Raw genomic sequence first — 21654 nt, forward strand, 5'->3', positions numbered from 1 at the left:
CGGCGGGAGACAGGCTCGAGTAATTAGTTATTGACGGGCAGCTGAGAGAGCAAGGCCCAGCATTTTTACTGCCGCCTGTTTGCTCTGAGCTCAGCTACAGCCGAAAGGCGAGGGACCAGAGCGGTCTCCCCCCCAAGCAAGCGGCACGGCCTCCGAGCCTGTCCCAGTCCCCCACCACTCTCTGTGTAAAGACGTGCCTCCCGTTCTCCCTGTCTGCTCCTGTGCCCCCGGGTTCTAGTATGTCTCCTGATCCTGGCACTGACCCTTTGAGATCTGACAGCTGGAATTGCGTGCCCTTGTAGTCTCCTCGGTTCAAGACTGAAGAGATTCTGTGCCTGCGAGTTCTTGCTGCTCAGCCCCAGAATGAACCTGCTTGCTCTAGCTGTACCAGTTCCAGAGCACCAGGGTCTTTTCTTGTAGTTTGGAGACTGAGGCCTTACTATCGCACAGTTTCACAGCCTGCTGTTCTTGTGACTGATTTTCACACCGACAGCTGGGTGTCACTGGGGTGCACTTGCCATATCGCCCTGCAGCTCCTAGCCGGCACCCCTCTGAAGCTCAGCAGGAGTGAGACTGACCAGTACCTGGACGGGAGACCTCCTGGGAAAGCTAAGGCTGTTGCTGGAAGAGGTGTTAGTGGGACCAGTAGGGGGTGCTCACCCTGCAGTCTGTGTGGGTCCTAATGCCCCAGTACAGTGACAGGGACACTTTATTATTAAAAGACGCTGTCCTTCGGTTCTGACTCTCTGTGGTCATTACAAATCCCAGGGTATTTCTGGCAAAGAGTAGGGGTGTTACCCCAGTGTCCTGGCCAAGTTCCCCCCTGGCCTTTACCAGTCAGGGCCTCCTAATAACCCCCCTCTCTGAACTGGCTCCATCACTCTGCTCTCCTCCCCACTGAGAGCTGATGTGTGTGAGAGGACTGGAGTATCATCCAGATGGGGGTACACATTATGATGATGACGTTTGGGCAGGTTGGAGTCACCCAGCATGTGCTTGGTCATAGGTAGTACAGGTTGAGGCCAGGGGGTCACAGGGGGTACAGGAGGAGGACTGGGGGTTACTGGGGGACCTGGCGTGATCTGTGAATCACCGAGGGACAGAGGCAGGGTCCAGCCCTCAGTCCTGCACCCCAGCTGCTGGCTGAGCAGAGCTGAGTGTGAGCTCCTGCAGTTCAGGGAGAGTCAGCAGTAATTAGAACCGCAGAGCAAGTCAATTAAACAGAGTGTTAATTCAGCTCCTGTGCTTTAACACGAGCAGCCAGCCAGCAGTCCTGACAGGTCAGGAGGACATAATGACTGAAGGCTTGCGGGGAATTTGTTCCGTCTTCGATGCAGAAAAGAAAGAGTGAATTTAGCATTTCGTCTCTGCGGTGTATTCCTGGATCCATTTAAATTCTCCGGAGTCTCTACAGAGCGGGAGATTAGTGGTGTTAATAGTTTAACTGGGAGGTCTCTGAGGAGACGAGAATTTTCTTCCGGATGTAGTGACGAGTAGGCGGGTGTGGGGAGCCTAGTTTAGACAGCCAGGTGTCCTGGACAGATGTGCAGTAGATTTTTTTCCCTGTTCTGGAGAGAAAAGGTGGTTTAATATCTCCAGGAATATCTGCATTCCTGCCCTCCTGTCCCCTTTCTTTGAAGGCACGCATTCCCCTTTTTTGCATTTGCTGTTTTGAAAATGCAGATAGCCTTTCAGGAATTGCTCGTGAGCAATGGCTCAAAACTGTGTGGTGCTGTGTGATTGTGGTATTGAATTGTGCACACACACACACACAAGAAAAGCCTCGGTACCTGTAAGATGCGTGGGCTTAAAAAAAAAACAACACGCTGAGCTGCACAGCCTCGGAAATGCGACCCTCGTCAGGAAATCGAATTCCTTCGCGAACGGCTGCTGCTGGTCAGCGTGTCGGCTCTCGAAGCCCCCCTGTGGCCATTTGCGTTTACTGCACCCTGATGGTGCTGCGGCCGGGTTTCTGGCGCCCTCTAGTGGAGGTTCCTGAGCTCTGCACACATCTTGACAAGTCAGCCAAGCAGTAGGGGCTTTAAAACAAGCAGATTAATAATAAATAACAAGAGCGTACAGGACGCTTTTATTGGAGTGTGAGAACACAGGTAAAGGTTACAGAGGTTTTAGGCGTAGTCGCTCCTTGTTTCAGGGAGACAATGAGAAGGTCTAGGAATGGACTGGAGAGCCCAGGAGTGTCCCAATTCTACTGCAGGAAGCTCAGCAGTCCTGGAGCAGGTAGCAGGGGAAACAGGCTATAGACTCGTTGTTTTGGGGGGGGTCGCGGACAGCGGGGTCCACTCTCACTTCATGCTGATGTACGTCACCAGCCGGATGTACTCCTGGCGGTCCAGGGACCCACTCATGTCCACATCCGCGTAGCCCATCAGCTCATCCAGCAGCTGAAGGTTCAGCTCCTGCAGACAGACCGGCACAGGGTGAGACAGGCAGAGGACAGAGAGACAGGCAGAGGGTGAGACAGGCAGAGGGCAGAGAGACAGACAGGCAGGCACAGGGTGAGACAGGCAGAGGACAGAGAGACAGGGAGGCAGACAGACAGATAGATGGGCACAGGACAGAGAGACAGGGAGGGAGAGAGTCAGACAGGCACAGGACAGAAAGACATAGAGTGAGACAGACAGGCACAGGGTGAGAAAGGCAGACAGACAGACAGACAGACAGACAGGCATGCACAGGGTGAGACAGGCAGAGGACAGAGAGACAGGGAGGAAGAGAGACAGACAGACAGACAGGCACAGGACACAGAGACAGGGAGGGAGGGAGACAGACAGGGAGGGAGAGAGTCAGACAGGCACAGGACAGAAAGTCAAGGGGGGAGACAGAAAGGCTGGCAGAGGACAGAGAGACAGAGACAGGAACAGAGAGGCAGGGAGGGAGGGAATCAGACAGCCAGAAGAGCGAGGTGCTCCACTCACTGACCTTGACACTGCTGCTCATCTCGGTGGACAGCAGAGCGCGCACCTGCTCCCGGGTCAGACTGCTCTGGTTGTCAGAGTACTGGACAAACACGTCCCTCAGAGTGGACATGGCCTGCTCCAGGGGCGACAGGGCTGCTGGACAGGGGTGCGAAGGGGACAGCTGAGGCAGTCAGACGTGACAGAACCAGCAGGGACAGCACCAGCAGAACCAACAGGACTAGACCCAGGTGGCCTGAAAGCACTCACCCGAGACTGAGGGTTCGAGTCTGGGTTATCTCACTAGTGCACTGTGACTGGGATTCCCCAAGCATGTAGGGTGGGATTAGATGGCCATGGATTTCAATGACACAGTGCCCCCTGCAGGCTCCCTGCAGGCATGTGGTGTGGCCAGTGAGGGATGGGCCTCCCCTCCAATCAGTGTGAAAGCTGCATTTTGGGGGTGGGTCTACCTGTGACATGTTTAAAGATAAGTGGCTGGAAGGTGGGCATGTGGGCGGAGTCTGCCTGCACTTCCTCACCTCTCCTGTGTGCAGTTGCAGGGTTCGTCAAGAAAAAAAAAACCACTATGTTGTCGGACTGGGGACATGCTGCGTACTCACATACCTGAGGTAGAGGAGGGCCAGGCCAGGCAGATGAAGAGCAGACATGCCGTCAGGCTGAGCTTTGCCATTGTGGGCAAGAGAAGTGACTGCAGACAGAGGAGGAGTTTCATTAACAGTGATGACCTACAGTAGATGGTTTCAGGCAATCCCAGTGTCCTGCCCTGGGCCTGAATTCACAGGCCGGGGTAAAAGCATAACACACTGCAGAAAAGTTCAGTGGGAGCAGTGTAAAATCACAGCGCAGTAAAATCAAGTGAGTTCATTAGGCATGCTCGGTCATTCTCAGGAATGCAGTGTGTCAGGTCTAGCCAGTGGTATATGAGAGCCTGCGTGTGTTAGTGTACGCGAGGTGCACAGGCTGCTGGGGTAAGTGTTTGTGTTGAGCCACCCACCTGTGTTATACACCAAACCCTGAACCCAACACCTCCCTCTGTTCTTCTTTTAATCTGTCTGTCTTTCTTTTATTTCACTGTCTCTGTATGTCTAAATAATCAAATTTCTGTATTTGTCTGTCTCTCTGTTTTCTGCCTGTCTATATCCATGTAAGTCTGTCTGTACCTCTTTTTCTGTCAGTCTGTGTGTCCTGTCCGTGTAAACTCTTTGTATGTCCAGTCGGCACGTCCTGTCTATCTGGGAGACTGACAGACAGGTAGCCTGTGTGTGTCCTGTCTGTCAGTGCGTCTGTTTTGTGTCTGCAGTATCCCAGGTGACAGCCGAGGAACAGTAACAATCTCTGTAGCAATAGATAATTAAGAACAGACAATGACAACAGTGACACTCCGGCTACTCCCAGTGCCCAAAGGGCACCCCCTCGGAGTGAAAGAGCCCAGCCAGCAGGCTTGGGATAATAACACCTGGAGACCATAACATAGGAACAGGCATGGTGAGACTGAAGCCATTTACACCACTGTTAAATACCTGTCTCTCTTCTCTACCTCAGAGTCTGTATGATCTATACAGCTCTGATGATGATGAAGGAGTGTTAGTGTGAAGATACAGAGGAGCTGGACTGTGTCTGTACAGTGACTCTACAGCTCTGATGATGATGAAGGAGTGTTCATGTGAAGATACAGAGGAGCTGGACTGAGTGTCTGTACAGTTACTCTCCAGCTCTGATGATGATGAAGGAGTGTTCATGTGAAGATACAGAGGAGCTGGACTGAGTGTCTGTACAGTTACTCTACAGGTGTGATGATGAAGAAGATTATGCTAACTCACTCTCCTTCATGAGTCAAGACAACACATTTGCAGGCACAAGTCCAGTCATCAGTCCAGTCTTCAGTCGGGCCCTATTAGAACCGACACCCATTTTGTCCCGAGCAGCCTGACACTAGTCTGTGTTCCTCCCTTTGCTGAGCTACAGAGACGGAGTCACCCCCTTCTCTCCCACTGTACCCCAGATCTTCACTGAGCTCTTACTCTTACCCCACTCCGCTTTCAGGAATAAAGGGGATCAAGTTCCAGACTCCCCCTTCCTGCTGAGAATGTGGCTGTGGGCTGTGAAGACCCCCCTCACCCCTCCCCAACCCCCCCCCACGCGATCCTACCTGTGTAGTGAAGGAGAGACTCTCGTTTTCTGCCAAGGTGAAGACTGAGGGACAGAGAGGACTGTGTGTCTTTTATAGAGATCTTCCACTCTCCTCCTCCTCTCCTCCCACACTCTCCAGAGGACACACCCAGCACGGTACTGTGCTGCCAGTGTGGTACACTCTCACAGGTCTGAGTGTGTGTGACAGTCCTGTGTTTGTTAGAGTAGTGTTACCCTATGTTGCTCTGTGGTACAGTTGTCACAGTAACACAAATTCCCACGCCACATGGATTCTCACAGGTCTGTGTGTCTCCACATGCAGAGAAACAGAGTGATACAGACTTCTGTGTATACAATCTTCGTCTCTTTAACTACCTGTTTGTGCGTCCCTCTGTCTGTATAATTGCAGCTCGTATTTCCAGTCCTGGGTGCAGTACCATGAGAGCAGTTTATTGTTAAACAGACTTTGCCATGTTTATGAAGTCAGGCAGGTGTGGCAGTGCCTGCTCAAACACACCTGAGCTCTTACCTTGTTCAGGGTACAACACTTCCTGAAACTGGCTGTGCACCTCCTGTGATACACAACATACCGTGGACTGCAGTCCCAGTGCAGTAGAACAGTCCTGTTACAACATACCGTGGACTGCAGTCCCAGTGCAGTAGAACAGTCCTGTTACAATAGGAGCTACAGTCCCAGTCCAGTAGAACAGTCCTGTTACAATAGGAGCTACAGTCCCAGTCCAGTAGAACAGTCTGTTACAATAGGAGCTACAGTCCCAGTGCAGTAGAACAGACCCGTTACAGTAGGAGCTACAGTCCCAGTGCAGTAGAACAGTCCCGTTACAGTAGGAGCTACAGTCCCAGTCCAGTAGAACAGTCCTGTTACAGTAGGAGCTACAGTCCCAGTCCAGTAGAACAGTCCCTTTATCATAAGGGTTACAGTTCCAAAATAGTATAATAACAAAAAAATAACATAAAAAATTACAACACAATCAGTTTTGTTGTCTAATTACTCTTTCGATTTTATTTTATCCTTAAAATATCTGCCACTGTGATGATCATCAAAATAAGATTCCAAAATGCTACAGTCTAGAGTTCATTCAGGTGCAGTATCGCTTCTCAGTTGTCTAAAGAATAAGGAACTGGTCATCAGCAAGTTAATTCATTATTGGTGAGAATTATAAGAGGAACATTAAATAAAATAGTAATGATCTTAACGATGATAATTATAGCAGTAAGAAGAAAGTACCTATGAAAGCATCATCCTGCATCCCCCCCTTCCAGGTTTACTTTGACCCCCCGTGGGGTCCCTTCATTAATTTAAGAATTTGCTAATTAAGAAAGAAGCAGGGACTGTTCCACTTCCTGTGGCCACGGAGGGGAGGTCCGCTGTCCCAGTGTCCTGTCACAGAGGTCACGGCAGACCGCCTGACCAGACGAAAGGCAGCACTTAGAAAAAAACAGCACAGTCCCACCCACTGCCTCCCTTCCCTCACGCTCAAAACCACTGCCAGGCTTCCTTACACACTCCTGCGGGAAAAAGAAATTTGGATCAGTCCGTAGTTTTGGTACAGATTCCTCCCAACGAGGCGTTTTGAAGGCGTTTTTGTTTTGTTTGTTTCTACCGAACTGTCCAAAAATCCCAAGGCCATTGTGTCGGTCAGTCTCTCTGTCCGCTGGGGGGGGGTCAATTGCCCAAGTTAGTCACTGCTCGCGTTTGGATGGTGACCCTCCTGGGAGGGGGCTGTTCCGCGCTCCGATTGGCCACCAGCTCCTGCACCTGCAGAGCCCCTCCCCCGATGAAACAGAAGGCTGGGCAGACGGGGGCGGAGCAATCCACCGGCCCCTCCCACAGGAGGCGGAGCGAGACCCCGTCGTAGAAGGAGACACGCCCCTTCTCGAAGTCCAGGCACACCCCCAGGCGGGGAGGGAGGGGAGCCGTGATGGCGGGGGGGCTGTGGGGAGTCGGCGGGGGGGGCTGCGAGGGAGGGTCCCGGGGGCTGGTGGCGTTGCTGGGGCAGTTGTTTACCCCCTGGGGCAGCAGCACTTTGCCCATGCCCACGGTGAGGAAGCAGAAGGGGGGTGGGGAGTCCAGCGTGGCGTCTTCGGCCCCGCTGTCGTGGCCGCTGTCCGGATCATACCTGGAGACAGGGGGGCGAGAGAGGGAGAGGGTGAAGGAGAAGGGGGGCAGGTGGGGAACTGAAGCATGAAGAGGAACGACCCTCTCTCTCTCTCTCACCGTGGGCTGGCCATGTCCTGGGGCAGATGGAACCACTCCTGCAGCCTGGCCTCCAGGCCAACGCCCACCTGCGGCACAGAGAGAGCAGGACGGTGACACTCCCAGTAAACGTGCATCAGCATGTCCTGGTGCAGGTGTAGATCTCAGATCCCTGGCCCAGGTGTGTATCAGTGTTACCTGACTCAGGTGTGTATCAGTGTTATCTGACTCAGGTATGTATCAGTATTTCCTAGCTCAGGTATAGATCACAGATCCCTGGCCCAGGTGTGTATCAGTGTTACCTGACTCAGGTGTGTATCAGTGTTATCTGACTCAGGTGTGTATCAGTATTTCCTAGCTCAGGTATAGATCACAGATCCCTGGCCCAGGTGTGTATAAGTGTTTCCTGACTCAGGTGTGTATCAGTATTTCCTAGCTCAGGTATAGATCACAGATCCCTGGCCCAGGTGTGTATCAGTGTTTCCTGACTCAGGTGTATATCAGTGTTATCTGACTCAGGTGTGTATCAGTATTTCCTAGCTCAGGTATAGATCACAGATCCCTGGCCCAGGTGTGTATCAGTGTTTCCTGACTCAGGTGTGTATCAGTGTTATCTGACTCAGGTGTGTATCAGTATTTCCTAGCTCAGGTATAGATCACAGATCCCTGGCCCAGGTGTGTATCAGTGTTACCTGACTCAGGTGTAGATCTCAGATACCTGGCCCAGGTGTGTATCAGTGTTACCTGACTCAGATGTAGATCTCAGATACCTGGCCCAGGTGTGTATCAGTGTTACCTGACTCAGATGTAGATCTCAGATACCTGACTCAGGTGTGTATCAGTGCTACCTGGAACAGACGGATTATTTATAGGTATACTCCCACAAACCATTGTGTAATCTTTACAGGCACTTTAATACTCCTCAGTGTTCATCCCATTCTTGACTATTTCTACTTTCCAGTGAACTGACTGAATTCCTAAGCTCCTGACAGCCGTGATGTTAACGAGACCGGGCTCGTTAGGGAACGCTGCGCCCTGTGATGACCTTTACCTTCACCACGTAGGACCCAGGGTCCACCGCGCACGCCCAGTAGTGTCGGCCCTGTGTGACGGCCACGTCCCCGATCAGGAGGTCAGAGGTCAGGTGGCAGGAAGTGAGGGCGCGGTCGGCGGCCTGCAGCAGGGGCACCCCGGGCACGCTGCGGGCACCGCGCTGCTCCTTACCGAGCACGAGCCGGTCGCCATGGAAACCCCAGCGCGAGTCCAGGAAGAAATTCAGCACTGAGAGGGGGCAGAGAGGAGAGACAGGAGGAGAGGGAGGGAGAGGAAAGACAGGAGGAGGGAGAGGGGAGAAGAGTAAAGATAGGAGAAAGCAGAGGAGGGAGAGAGGAGGAAAGGGGACTCCCACAGGGAGAAAGAGGGGAAGGAGGCAGGAAAGACAGGAGAGGGAGAGAGAGGCAGGAAAGACAGGAGAGGGAGAGAGAGAGGCAGGAAAGAGGAGAAGGAGAAAGAGAGAAGAGGTAGAGAGAGGAGAGAGAGAGAAGGGAGAGAGGAGAAGGAGGTATAAAAGAGAATGGGAGAGGGAGAGTTCAGAAAAGGGGGAAAGGAAGAATTTGGGAGAGAGGAAAACAGGCAGGGAGGAAAGAAGTGCAGGAAAGAGTAAATTTAGGAAAACAAAAAAGCAGGGAATCTGGGAGAGTGGCAGGCAGCCTTCAGGCACCTAAGACCTTTCGGAGAGAGAGGGAGCAAGGGAAGCGGGGGGGGGGGGCACTCCGAGCTCGACATTATTCGGAAGATGGCAGCGGAGAACAATTTGTCTTTTTTTCCTGAATAATTAACACGCGTTCATTAGGGCCCTGTCCTAATGAATGAACCGCGCTGTTGAAATATTCATGGAGTGATTATCTCGGCAGGTGGAGATGGGGATGAGAGAGAGAGGGATGAGAGGATCGCGCTGGGATGCAGACAGACGAGATGGGTTGACAGCAGGAGAGAGAGAGAGAAAGACGAGTTATTCATTTCAGATCGCTGATGGTGCTGGAGAGTTTAACTGGCAACAAGTGTTGACAATCTCGACTGGATCAGGTGTGTATCAGTGTTACCTGGCTCAGGTGTGTATTAGTGTTACCTGGCTCAGGTGTGCATCAGAGTTACCTGGATCAGGTGTGTATCAGTGTTACCTGGCTCAGGTGTGTATCAGTATTAACTGGCTCAGGTGTGCATCAGTGTTACCTGACTCAGGTGTGTATCAGTGTTACCTGGCTCAGGTGTGTATCAGTATTAACTGGCTCAGGTGTGCATCAGTGTTACCTGGCTCAGGTGTGTATCAGTGTTACCTGGCTTAGGTGTGTATCAGTATTAACTGGCTCAGGTGTGTATCAGTGTTACCTGGCTCAGGTGTGCATCAGTGTTACCTGGCTCAGGTGTATATCAGTGTTACCTGGCTCAGCTGTATACCAGTAGGAATTGGCTCAGGTGTGCATCAGTGTTACCTGGCTCAGGTGTGTATCAGTATTGACTGGCTCAGGTGTGCATCAGTGTTACCTGACTCAGGTGTTTATCAGTGTTACCTGGCTCAGGTGTGCATCAGTGTTACCTGACTCAGGTGTGTATCAGTGTTACCTGGCTCAGGTGTGTATCAGTATTAACTGGCTCAGGTGTGCATCAGTGTTACCTGGCTCAGGTGTGTATCAGTATTAACTGGCTCAGGTGTGCATCAGTGTTACCTGGCTCAGGTGTGTATCAGTATTAACTGGCTCAGGTGTGCATCAGTGTTACCTGGCTCAGGTGTGTATCAGTGTTACCTGGCTCAGGTGTGTATCAGTATTAACTGGCTCAGGTGAGCGTCAGTGTTACCTGGTGCAGGTGGGGTATGCAGGTAGATCTCCTCGCTGTACTCTCCGAACCCCGCCTTGTTGCAGCCCTTCACCCGCAGGACGTACATGCAATCGATTTCGAGTCGCTCGATCACCGCACTCGTCCCGGCCACCTCCTCCAGCCGCTGCCAGCCCCGGGGGGCGCCGCCCCCGCCCCCTCGCAGCACCCCCCCGCCACGCCCCTCGCGACGCCGGAACTCCACCGTGAAGTGCCAGGCGGGGGGGGAGTCCTGCGGCAGCCGCCAGCACAGGAAGAGCTGGTCGTAGGCCAGGGTCCGCTGGGTGTCAATAACTGGAGCCAGGGGAGCTGGAGAGAGGAGAGAGAGAGGAGAGGAGAGAGGGAAGAAACAGATAGAAGAGGGAGGAGGAGGGAGAAGAGAGGGATGGGGATGGGAAAGGAGTGTATAGACAGAGGAGGGAGGAGAGGAGAATTAGAGGTGAAGTGTGTGGGGGAGACAGAGGGAAAGGAGACACATGGGAGAGGGAGAGTCAGCCCTGTTGAAGAGTTTCACCCTCCCTCCCTGTCCGGTCCCCCAACCCTCTCCCTCCTGCACCCCAACCCTTCTCCCTTCTGCCCCCCAACCCCTCTCCCTCTCCCACCTGCCCCCCAACCCCTCTCCCTTCTGCCCCCCAACTCCTCTCCCTCTCCCTCCTGCCCTCCAACCCCTCTCCCTTCTGCCCCCCAGCTCCTCTCCCTCTCCCTCCTGCCCCCCAACCCCTCTCCCTTCTGCCCCCCAACTCCTCTCCCTCTCCCTCCTGCCCCCCAACCCTCTCCCTTCTGCCCCCCAACTCCTCTCCCTCTCCCTCCTGCCCCCCAACCCCTCTCCCTTCTGCCCCCCAACTCCTCTCCCTCTCCCTCCTGCCCCCCAACCCTCTCCCTTCTGCCCCCCAACTTCTCTCCCTCTCCCTCCTGCCCCCCAACCCCTCTCCCTTCTGCCCCCCAACTTCTCTCCCTCCCTCTCCTGTCCCCCAACTCCTCTTTCTCCCTCCCTCTTACCCCGGATGAATTCCAGGGTGTTCAGCAGTTTCAGCTCTCGGGAGACGTCCAGTTGGAAGTGCCGGAAAGAGGGATCAGCAGAGAGAGAGAAGCACTGCAGGGACTCTATCGCTTTCAACAGCCTGAGAGAACGAGTAGAGAGGCAGAGTGTAGAGTGTGAGTCTGGACACCAGTCTGCAGTGCTTTAGTCTCTCTCTCTGAGCTGTAGAGTGACAGTCTGGACACCAGTCTGCAGTGCTGTAGTCTCTCTCTGAGCTGTAGAGTGACAGTCTGGACACCAGTCTGCAGTGCTGTAGTCTCTCTCTGAGCTGTAGAGTGACAGTCTGGACACCAGTCTGCAGTGCTGCAGTCTCTCTCTCTGAGCTGTAGAGTGACAGTCTGGACACCAGTCTGCAGTGCTGTAGTCTCTCTCTCTGAGCTGTAGAGTGACAGTCTGGACACCAGTCTGCAGTGCTGTAGTCTCTCTCTGAGCTGTAGAGTGACAGTCTGGACACCAGTCTGCAGTGCTACAGTCTCTCTCTCTGAGCTGTAGAGTGACAGTCTGGACACCAGTCTGCAGTGCTGTAGTCTCTCTCTGAGCTGTAGAGTGACAGTCTGGACACCAGTCTGCAGTGCTGTAGCCTTTCTCTGAGCTGTAGAGTGACAGTCTGGACACCAGTCTGCAGTGCTTTAGTCTCTCTCTCTGAGCTGTAGAGTGACAGTCTGGACACCAGTCTGCAGTGCTTTAGTCTCTCTCTCTGAGCTGTAGAGTGACAGTCTGGACACCAGTCTGCAGTGCTGTAGTCTCTCTCTGAGCTGTAGAGTGACAGTCTGGACACCAGTCTGCAGTGCTTTAGTCTCTCTCTCTGAGCTGTAGAGTGACAGTCTGGACACCAGTCTGCAGTGCTGCAGTCTCTCTCTCTGAGCTGTAGAGTGACAGTCTGGACACCAGTCTGCAGTGCTGTAGTCTCTCTCTCTCTGAGCTGTAGAGTGACAGTCTGGACACCAGTCTGCAGTGCTGTAGTCTCTCTCTCTCTGACCTGTTGTGAGTCAGCCGCGCTGCCTGTAGGAAGCAGGGAGGCTCAGTCTCCTTCAGCAGCTCCTGAGAGAAGGCCAGCAGGCCAGCGTGCTCCAGCAGGGACTGCCTCTCCGTGACCTGGGCCGTCAGAGCTTCAACCCGCCTGAGCCGAGCCCCGTCCAGGGCCTGTAGGAGCACCCCCTGCCTGTCGGTCAGCGCGGCGCACAGCTCCCGCACGGACTGGCACAGCTGCTCCCGCGCAGAGCCGCTGTTCATCTGGCCGGGAGAGGGAGTGAGAGAGGGGGAGGCAGGAAGAAAGAGAGGGCTCGTTCACATCGCCGGTGAAGCACAGAGGAAGACAAGAAGCAGAGGGAGAGAAAGAAGGGCCCAACCTCAGTCTGAGTGATAGCGGCCTCTAGCTGTGTGATCTGGGACTGCACTGTCTCCTGATTGGACAGGATGTAGCTGACACTCTTGGTTATCTTGTCCTGCAGGTGAGCAGAGAGGTCAACAAGTTGATGACAGACTTTAGTCCCATTTTCTTCAATAGCTGTTCCATGTACCCTGTTGTCCTTTAACTAAAATTTACTCATTTCTGTTTTTCCCTCTGTCAACCTCTATTTTGCCGTTCTGACAAACACACTGCAGGGTTACAGTGTGACCCAGACTGGACCAGTGATCTCTGGACTGTAGGGTTACAGTGTGACCCGGCCCAGACTGGACCAGCGATCTCTGGACTGTAGGGTTACAGTGTGACCCAGACTGGACCAGTGATCTCTGGACTGTAGGGTTAGTGTGACCCAGACTGGACCAGTGATCTCTGGACTGTAGGGTTACAGTGTGACCCAGACAGGACCAGTGATCTCTGGACTGTAGGGTTACAGTGTGACCCAGACAGGACCAGTGATCTCTGGACTGTAGGGCTACAGTGGGACCCAGCCCAGACTGGACCAGTGATCTCTGGACTGTAGGGGTAAAGTGTGACCCAGACTGGACCAGTGATCTCTGGACTGTAGGGTTACAGTGTGACCCAGCCCAGACTGGACCAGTGATCTCTGGACTGTAGGGTTACAGTGTGACCCAGACAGGACCAGTGATCTCTGGGCTGTAGGGTTACAGCGTGACCCGGCCCAGACTGGACCAGTGATCTCTGGACTGTAGGGCTACAGTGTGACCCAGACTGGACCAGCGATCTCTGGACTGTAGGGTTACAGTGTGACCCAGACTGGACCAGTGATCTCTGGGCTGTAGGGTTACAGTGTGACCCAGACTGGACCAGTGATCTCTGGACTGTAGGGTTACAGTGTGACCCAGACTGGACCGGCGATCTCTGGACTGTAGGGTTACAGTGTGACCCAGACTGGACCGGTGCTCTCTGGACTGTAGGGTTACAGTGTGACCCGACCCAGACTGGACCAGTGATCTCTGGGGTTACCACCCCATTCCTCAGTGCTGTGTCATACCCACCTTCAGAGCCTGGTAGGCGTTGGCGACCGGGGTGATCTTGTGGCCGGCGTGGGCCCGGCGCAGCTTGCAGAGAGGACAGAGCAGTCGCTGGCAAGACTTACAGTAGAAGTGCAGCTTCTCCTGGTCGTGTTCTGGACACGTCAGGACCTGGGAGGGACAGAGAGAGAGAGGAGAGATGGAGGAGAGAGGAGAGAGGGGGAAGAGAGGAGAGAGGAGAGATGGGGGAGAGAGGAGAGAGGGACAGAGAGAGAGAGGAGAGATGGAGGAGAGAGGAGAGAGGGACAGAGAGAGAGGGGAGAGGAGAGATGGAGGAGAAAGGAGAGAGGGACAGAGAGAGATAGGAGAGATGGAGGAGAGAGGAAAGAGGGAGGAGAAGAGAGAGGGGTGAGAGAAAAGACAGAGAGCAGAGAGAGGGAGACAAAAGAGGGGTGAGGGAGGAGAGGAGAGAGAGGGAGAGACAAGTATATATACACGCACACCGCACACAGGACACAGGGCAGCCCCTGCACAGACCCCTCTCCCTACCTTGGGCCGGAAGGACAGTGTGGGTGCCACGTGCTCGTGCTGTGCCCGCGGGGTGCCCCAGGGGTGGTACAGCTTGAAGCACTCGTTGCAGAAGCTGGCGCGGCAGTCCGTGCAGCCCTTCGTGGCCTCCAGCTGGGCGGGCGGCTTGCAGAACTGGCACATGACCGCCCCCGCGCCCAGACTGACCGTGTGCCGGTACCTGAGAGACAGGGAGGCGTGCAGGCGGGCTTTATTACACTGTACTGTACTGCACTGTACTGCACTGCACTGTTCTGTACTACACTATACTACACTGTACTCTACTGCACTATACTATACTACACTGTACTACACTGTTCTACACTATACTACACTGTACTACACTGTACTCTACTGATCTGTACTGTACTGCACTACACTGTACTCTACTGATCTGTACTGTACTACACTACACTATACTACACTGTACTGGACTGTACTAGACTGTACTGTACCTGAGAGACAGGGAGGCGTGCAGGTGGGCTTTATTACACTGTACTGTACTGCACTGTACTGCACTGCACTGTTCTGTACTACACTATACTACACTGTGCTACACTGATCTGTACTGTACTGCACTACACTGTACTACACTGTACTACACTGTACTGCACTGTTCTGTACTACACTATACTACACTGTACTCTACTGATCTGTACTGTACTGCACTATACTGTTCTACACTGTACTACACTGTACTGTACTACACTATACTACACTGTACTGTACTACACTGTTCTACACTGTACTACACTACAGTATACTACACTATGTTGTACTGCACTGTACTGTACCTGAGATAGACAGGGAGGCATATAGGTGGGCTTTATTACACTGTACTGTACTGCACTGTACTGTACTACACTATACTACACTGTACTGGACTGGACTGTACCTGAGAGACAGGGAGGCATACAGGTGGGCTTTATTACACTGTACTGTACTACGCTTATCTATACTGGGCTACACAGTACTGTACTACATTGGGTTAAACTGTACTGTACTACACAAGGATGATCTGTACTACATGGTACTTATCTGTGCTGTGCTACACTGTGCTGCTCTGTGCTGTGTTACACTGTGCTACACTGGGCTGTGCAGATCTGTGCTGTGTTACACTGTGCTACACTGTGCTACACTGGGCTGTGCAGATCTGTGCTGTGCTACACTGTGCTGCTCTGTGCTGTGTTACACTGTGCGACACTGGGCTGGGCTAATCTGTGCTGTTCGTCACTGGGCTGGGCTGACCTGTGCTGACCCCACTGCCCGCACCATGCCAGCGTACCTCTCCACGATGCGCTCCAGGGTGAGGTTGCGCAGGCAGTCGGACAGCCCCCTCTCCCCCAGCTCCACATCCCGCTGGCAGGACGGGCAGGGGAACAGCATGGCCGGGGGCGGGCCCTCACGCCGCCGGCGCCCGGGGTACGTCCCGTAACCTGCAGGGGGCGCAGGAGAGCAGTGAGGAGTGAGAGAGAAGACAGAGGGCTCTGAGAGAGAGTGAGAGAGAGAGACAGAGGACAGGGAGCTCTGAGAGAGAGTGAGAGAGAGAGACAGAGGACAGGGAGCTCTGAGAGAGAGTGAGAGAGAGTGAGACAGAGAGCTCTGAGAGAGAGTGAGACGGAGGACAGGGAGCTCTGAGAGAGAGTGAGAGGGTGAGAGAGTGGACAGAGGGCTCTGAGAGAGAGTGAGAGAGGGTGAGAGTGGACAGAGACAGCAGGACAGTGCCTGACCTGAGCGGACCACCCTGTCCAGCCGCTCAGTTTTCGGCGGGGGGCGGCGTGCCTGCCGGGGGCTGCGGGTGTTGGGGGTGGAGGCGGGGGAGTGTGGCTCGGGGGGGGGGTCCGGCACCGGGTACCCGTTCTGGACCAGAACCTCCGTGGCACAGAGCAGGCAGACACTGTGCTGGCAGGGCAGGAGGATGGGCTGCTTGACCATCTCAGTGCAGACTGGACACAGCAGCTCCCTCTCCATGCTCTTCATATTGGACTGGAGACAGGAGACAGAGGGGGGAGAGAGGAGAGAGAGAGGCGAGAGAGAGAGGGGAGAGGAGAGAGGGGAGAGGAGAGAGGGGAGAGGGGAGAGGGAGGAGAGAGAGAGGAGAGAGAGAGGCGAGAGAGAGGGGAGAGGGGAGAGGGAGGGAGAGAGAGAGAAGAGAGAGGAGAGAGAGGAGAGAGAGAGGCGAGAGAGAGAGGCGAGAGAGAGAGGGGAGAGGGGAGAGAGAGGGGAGAGGAGAGAGGGGAGAGGGGAGAGAGAGAGGAGAGAGAGAGAGGCGAGAGAGAGAGGGGAGAGGGGAGAGAGAGGGGAGAGGGGAGAGAGGGGAGAGAGAGGCAAGAGAGAGAGGGGAGAGGGGAGAGAGAGGGGAGAGGAGAGAGGGGAGAGGGGAGAGAGAGAAGGGAGAGAGGGGAGAGTGAGAGAAGGGAGAGAGGGGAGAGGGGGAGAGAGGAGAGAGAGGGAGAGAGAGAGGAGAGAGAGGAGAGAGAGAGAGGAGAGAGAGGGGGGAGAGAGAGGAGAGAGAGGAGAGAGAGAGAGGAGAGAGAGGGGAGAGCGAGAGGGGAGAGAGGAAAGAGAGAGAGAGGGGAGAGAGGGGAGAGAGAGGGGGGAGAGAGAGGAGAGAGAGAGAGAGGGGAGAGAGGGGAGAGAGAGAGAGGGGGAGAGAGGGGAGAGAGAGGGGGGAGAGAGAGGAGAGAGTGATTGATTGTACTGATTGTACCCATCGGTCATGCTAATAAAGCACCTTGAATTGAATTGAACTGAGTGAGTGAGTGAGTGAGTGAGTGAGTGAGTGAGTGAGTGAGTGAAATGTCTGTAATATGTCTGTAGATTTTATTTTACTTCTATTTTTGTTTTGTTTCATGTAAATATCATTACTTTCATTTGCTTTGGCAACACTGATTGTACCCATCGGTCATGCTAATAAAGCACCTTGAATTGAATTGAGTGTGAGTGAGTGAGTGTGCACAGAGAGCTTCGCTGCCCTGTCTGCCCTGTGGGGTGCCAGGGGGTAAATCATGGCGACGCAGTCAGCTCTGTCACTCTCAGCCCAGCTCAGACAGCAGGCAGCTTCTCTACTGTTGATCCTGCTGAACCTGCTCATGATCCGCTTCTACCGAGAGGACAGGACTTCTACCACTGCAGGATTTACACTGCTGTCAGACTCCCAGTGCACAGCAGTCTGATCCACTCCAGGTGTTACAGTGCTGTCACTCAGACTCCCAGTGCACAGCAGTCTGATCCGCTCCAGGTGTTACAGTGCTGTCACTCAGACTCCCAGTGCACAGCTGTCTGATCCACTCCAGGGTTTACAGTGCTGTCAGACTCCCAGTGCACAGCTGTCTGATCCGCTCCAGGTTTTACACTGGTGTCAGTCTCCCAGTGCACAGCAGTCTGATCCACTCCAGGGTTTACAGTGCTGTCAGGCTCCCAGTGCACAGCAGTCTGATCCACTCCAGGTGTTACAGTGCTGTCACTCAGACTCCCAGTGCACAGCTGTCTGATCCACTCCAGGTTTTACTATCAGCTGTACTGAAGCAACACCAAGGTCGCACGGTTCAGAATGATTACCCTCTTTTATTTGGGTCATGTGAAGACTTGCACACACACATGCAATGCGATATCGGATCTGTATCTATGTAGATCAACCACAGACCTGCAGTCAAATCAATGACGTCACCACCTTCACCACCTCCCTCTCTCCTCTCCCCAGGCGCCCCGCGGGCACTAACACGCTCACCCCCCCCCCCCCACCCCTCCGGACGGACCTCCCTGTCCCGCACGCCCGCCCCGGGGCCCGCTTGTCATTCGCCAATGTCACCCGCGGCGGCCCTCGCAACGCACGCGGGGTGGCGCGTGTGCGCCCCTGAGCGCTGACCGCTGGCTCGCGAGTCGGCCGCGAGCGGCTTACCTTGGCGGGGTTCCTGGGCGCCATGTTACTGAGGTCCGGCACACGGCGGGTCCTACAGGCGTGCGGACGCGCGCAGGGCTCTTCCCGAGACGGCAGCGGGAGCGGGAGTGGGGGAGGGGGCGTTTTCAAGTCTCGGCATTAAGAAAGACGAAGGTCGAGTTGCGGTCTGGGCGGCTCTAACCCGTGTGTCTCCAGTGACGGCGCGCCGCTCAGCCATTCCCCTTTGTCTGCCTCTGCCCCAGCACCCCAGCACCGGCCCTTCCCCTCCCCGGCGCTGCTCCTGTCCTCCGCGCATCAATCTCGCCCCCCCTCCTCCCCCCGTCTCTCTATGTAGGTGAGCGCCGCGACACGGAGGAATCCGGCGCGAGCCCAGCCCCGCGCTGCTGCTGCTGCTGCTGCTGCTGGCAGGATGCATCTGTTGCCATAGCAACCTGCCACTGCGCACCGGCATCGCAACGCGGCCTGGTCCTGTTATTCCTCATTCACGCGCCTGCTCCTGTCTCTCTCCTCTCCCTTCTCATTCTCTCCCTCACTCCTCTCTCAGCTCCTCTCTCCTCTGTCCACTCCTCTCTCCTCTCTCATCTCTCCCTCCTCTCTCATCTCTCCCTCCTCTCTCAGCTCCTCTCTCCTCTGTCCACTCCTCTCTCCTCTCTCATCTCTCCCTCCTCTCTCAGCTCCTCTCTCCTCTGTCCACTTCTCTCTCCTCTCTACCCCCTCTCTCCTCTGTCCGCTCCACTCTTCCTCCTCTCTCCCTCTGCTTTCAGCTCCTTTCTCCTCTCTCAGCTCATCTCACTATTCCTACCTCCTCTCTTCTGCTCTCCCCTCTCTCTCCTCTCTCACCTCCTCACTCCTCTCTCACCTCCTCTCTCCTCTCTCCTCTCTCAGCTCCTCTCTCCTCTCTCCTCTGTCCTCTCCTCTCTCCCTCCTCTCTCTCCTCTCTCCTCAGCAGTGAACCCCTGCCAGGTGTCCTGTCTGGTGTTCCGGGTGTGACTGCTACCTCAGACAGCCCGAGGTGCTGTGGCCAGTGTGAGACAATGAGACTGTGGAGGGGAGGGGGTTAAACTCACTCAGCTCTAATTCACCGACACCCAGAGAATCACCTCGGATTAATCACAGCACAGTACAGACTCCTGGTGCTGCTGCTGCCTCACTTACACTTTGTCTTAACTTGATGGGAGAGGTCAGAGCTCTCTGTGGTACCAGCAGTGCAGTGTCTGAGGAAGCAGACTGGCATCGTGGGCAGACTGCACTCTCAATTGCACACAGTACAAAAGGGCAATTTGCTCACAGTTCGCCCAAAGCCAAATGTAGGGCAATCTGTCCCAGGAACCTTCTGCTTTCCAGTCTACCAAGGTCTTAATTGCATAATCAAACCCCTAATTAAACTAACGATTGGCTTAATTAGATTGTTCCTGTAACTGTTCTGAAGTGTGAAAATCGGACCTGGATGGGATACTGGACAGTTCAGGATGGCCAATCAATCGTGGTCAGTATGAGCTCCTGGAGAAAACCCATCTAGACAGAAGGAGAACATGTAGACTCCACACAGACAGACGACTGTATCGCCATGCCATTGCCCTACCCAAAATATTCTTTACCCCCTACACTCAGCCAGCTCACTGTGTCGCCTGCTTCTGCTGCCCCTGTGGGCGAGGAAGGAGGGCTCTGTAGACCCTCCTCTTCCTCCTCTGACACCTGCACTGTCAGGACCAGACTGGACCAGTAATCTCTGGACTGTAGGGTTACAGTGTGACCCAGACTGGACCGGTGATCTCTGGACTGTAGGGTTACAGCGTGACCCGGCCCAGACTGGACCGGTGATCTCTGGACTGTAGGGTTACAGTGTGACCCAAACTGGACCGGCGATCTCTGGACTGTAGGGTTACAGTGTGACCCAGACTGGACCAGTGATCTCTGGACTGTAGGGTTACAGTGTGACCCAGACTGGACCAGCGATCTCTGGACTGTAGGGTTACAGTGTGACCCAGACTGGACCAGCGATCTCTGGACTGTAGGGTTACAGTGTGACCCAGACTGGACCAGTGATCTCTGGACTGTAGGGTTACAGTGTGACCCAGACTGGACCAGCGTATCAGGACAGACAAACACAGACAAACACAGACAGAGGTGCAGTTTTCTCTCTCTCCTCTCTCTCTGCCTGTCTCCACCTGTCCCCTGACCTGCTTACAGTGGAGCAAGGCGCCGGTGAGCACAGACACACTGTACACCGGCGCTCACCCTCACACTGGGTTTCAGCAGGCCCGGAACCGTCCTTCTGCTGCGGCTCTGAAGAGCCGGCGCGCCGTGCGCCGACACCCGTGGACACACACAGGATGTCAACGCGCTCCCTCACTGTACGCACGCAAGAACCTCTTTGTGTTTCTCGACAAACAACACATCTGGACAGCGCACACCACCACGACACGTTCAGAATGAAATACTCACACTTATCCGAACCAGGGCGTCCATGATTGAGGTGAACGTCTGAAAATCTGCTTCTGCCATTCCGCACACAGTGTCGCGATATTATTTCAGTATTTTATTCTGCTTGAGAGACGCGCATAGATGGATTTCTGTGCCTCCAGTGGCGCCTGCGTATTTCACGCCGCGACGATCTTAGAAACCAAACCAGTCTTCCTTCAGCACCCTGAACAGCACAGACAGCGACTCGCGCCCGGATGAGAAGGAAATTAATTAGACCTGTTAATTGTAAGAAGGCGGCAGGGTGCGGGCGCGGCTGTGGGCCAGCGCGCGCGTTCAGAACGCGCTGCAGCCTGGGCTCGGCTCGTGCCGTTTGCACCCGAATGTCCACGGCGCGCGAGTCCGGGTTCCGCTGGGTTCTGCACGAGCTGCCCGAGATCGGGGAGCTGAGCTCAGTAACGGGGGAGGAGGAGGGAGGGGGGCGGGGGACATGCGCAGAGACCCCTGCAGACAGGGAGGCTGATGCACCGCGTGCTTAGCAGCGCCACGCGCACCTGGCAGCCCTGCTGATTCTGAGTTTATCTGCCTGTCTGGATCTGTGTGTGTGTGTGTCTATTCAAGTGTGTGTGTCTGTGTCTATTCATGTGTGTGTGTCTGTGTCTATGTGTCTGTTCATGTGTGTGTGTGTGTGTGTGTGTGTGTCTGTGTCTATGTGTCTATTCATGTGTGTGTGTGTCTGTGTCTATGTGTCTTTTCATGTGTGTGACTGTGTGTTTGTGTCTGTATCTGTGTGTCTGTCTGCTTGTGTGACCCGGTCCAGACTGGACCAGCGATCTCTGAACTGTGCGTGTGGTTGTGTTTTCTTGTGTGTGTCTGTTCATGTGTGTGTCTGTCTGCTTGTGTGTGTGTCTATTCATGTGTGCCTGTCTGCTTGTGTGTGTCTATTCATTTGTGTGTCTGTGTGTTTGTGTCTACTCATGTGTGCCTAGTTCTGCTTGTGTGTGTCTGTTTCTCTGTGTCTATGGATCAGTGTGTGTCCCTGTCTGTGGTTGTGTCTGTGAGTCTGTCTCCATCTGTGGTTGTGTCTGTGGGTGTGTCCTTCAGCTAAGACATTAAACCACTGTCACTATCAGTAAGAGTGGGGTGTTGACCCTGGTGTCCT

At 54.4% G+C, this 21654-nt stretch overlaps 2 protein-coding genes across 3 annotated transcripts; both read right to left on the reverse strand.

Moving 5' to 3' along the window:
- Window positions 1–2068: 2068 nt before the first annotated feature.
- LOC148815190 (uncharacterized) lies at window positions 2069–5146 on the reverse strand. Its single transcript, XM_088905040.1, has 4 exons — window positions 5092–5146; window positions 3546–3630; window positions 2944–3077; window positions 2069–2420 (listed from the first exon to the last, which is right to left on the reverse strand). Exons 2-4 carry the CDS (start codon window positions 3610–3612, stop codon window positions 2307–2309), a joined length of 315 nt encoding a protein of 104 aa, XP_088761166.1. The 5' UTR covers window positions 3613–3630; window positions 5092–5146; the 3' UTR covers window positions 2069–2306.
- A 922-nt stretch (window positions 5147–6068) lies between these two features.
- On the reverse strand, window positions 6069–20884 carry LOC148815191 (tripartite motif-containing protein 46-like). Of its 2 annotated transcripts, none has more exons than XM_088905007.1 (12): window positions 20517–20884; window positions 15901–16156; window positions 15456–15606; window positions 14153–14351; window positions 13628–13774; window positions 12553–12648; window positions 12183–12436; window positions 11164–11285; window positions 10147–10473; window positions 8342–8571; window positions 7312–7379; window positions 6069–7213 (listed from the first exon to the last, which is right to left on the reverse strand). In XM_088905007.1, the coding sequence occupies exons 1-12, from the start codon at window positions 20574–20576 to the stop codon at window positions 6760–6762; spliced, it is 2364 nt and encodes a 787-aa protein (XP_088761133.1). In that variant the 5' UTR covers window positions 20577–20884; the 3' UTR covers window positions 6069–6759. The 2 variants fall into 2 exon arrangements, with proteins under 2 accessions (XP_088761133.1, XP_088761134.1); XM_088905008.1 differs by lacking the exon at window positions 20517–20884 and adding an exon at window positions 18072–19830.
- Window positions 20885–21654: the final 770 nt, after the last annotated feature.

The sequence above is a fragment of the Atractosteus spatula genome, chromosome 25 (genome assembly GCF_055471065.1).
Source record: "Atractosteus spatula isolate fAtrSpa1 chromosome 25, fAtrSpa1.hap1, whole genome shotgun sequence".
Classification (NCBI taxonomy): domain Eukaryota; kingdom Metazoa; phylum Chordata; class Actinopteri; order Semionotiformes; family Lepisosteidae; genus Atractosteus; species Atractosteus spatula.

Bases quoted from the DNA above. Each gene is read 5' to 3' on its own strand.
- LOC148815190 (XM_088905040.1), bottom strand. From the start codon at position 3,612: ATGGCAAAGCTCAGCCTGACGGCATGTCTGCTCTTCATCTGCCTGGCC. The intron at 3,078-3,545 runs GTATGTGAGTAC...ACCCCTGTCCAG, and splicing joins CTGGCCCTCCTCTACCTCAG to CAGCCCTGTCGCCCCTGGAG. The intron at 2,421-2,943 runs GTCAGTGAGTGG...GTCTGTCTGCAG, and splicing joins AGATGAGCAGCAGTGTCAAG to GAGCTGAACCTTCAGCTGCT.
- LOC148815191 (XM_088905007.1), bottom strand. From the start codon at position 20,576: ATGGCAGAAGCAGATTTTCAGACGTTCACCTCAATCATGGACGCCCTG. The intron at 7,380-8,341 runs GTAAAGGTCATC...TCTGTGCCGCAG, and splicing joins CTGGGTCCTACGTGGTGAAG to GTGGGCGTTGGCCTGGAGGC. The intron at 7,214-7,311 runs GTGAGAGAGAGA...CCCTGTCTCCAG, and splicing joins CAGGACATGGCCAGCCCACG to GTATGATCCGGACAGCGGCC.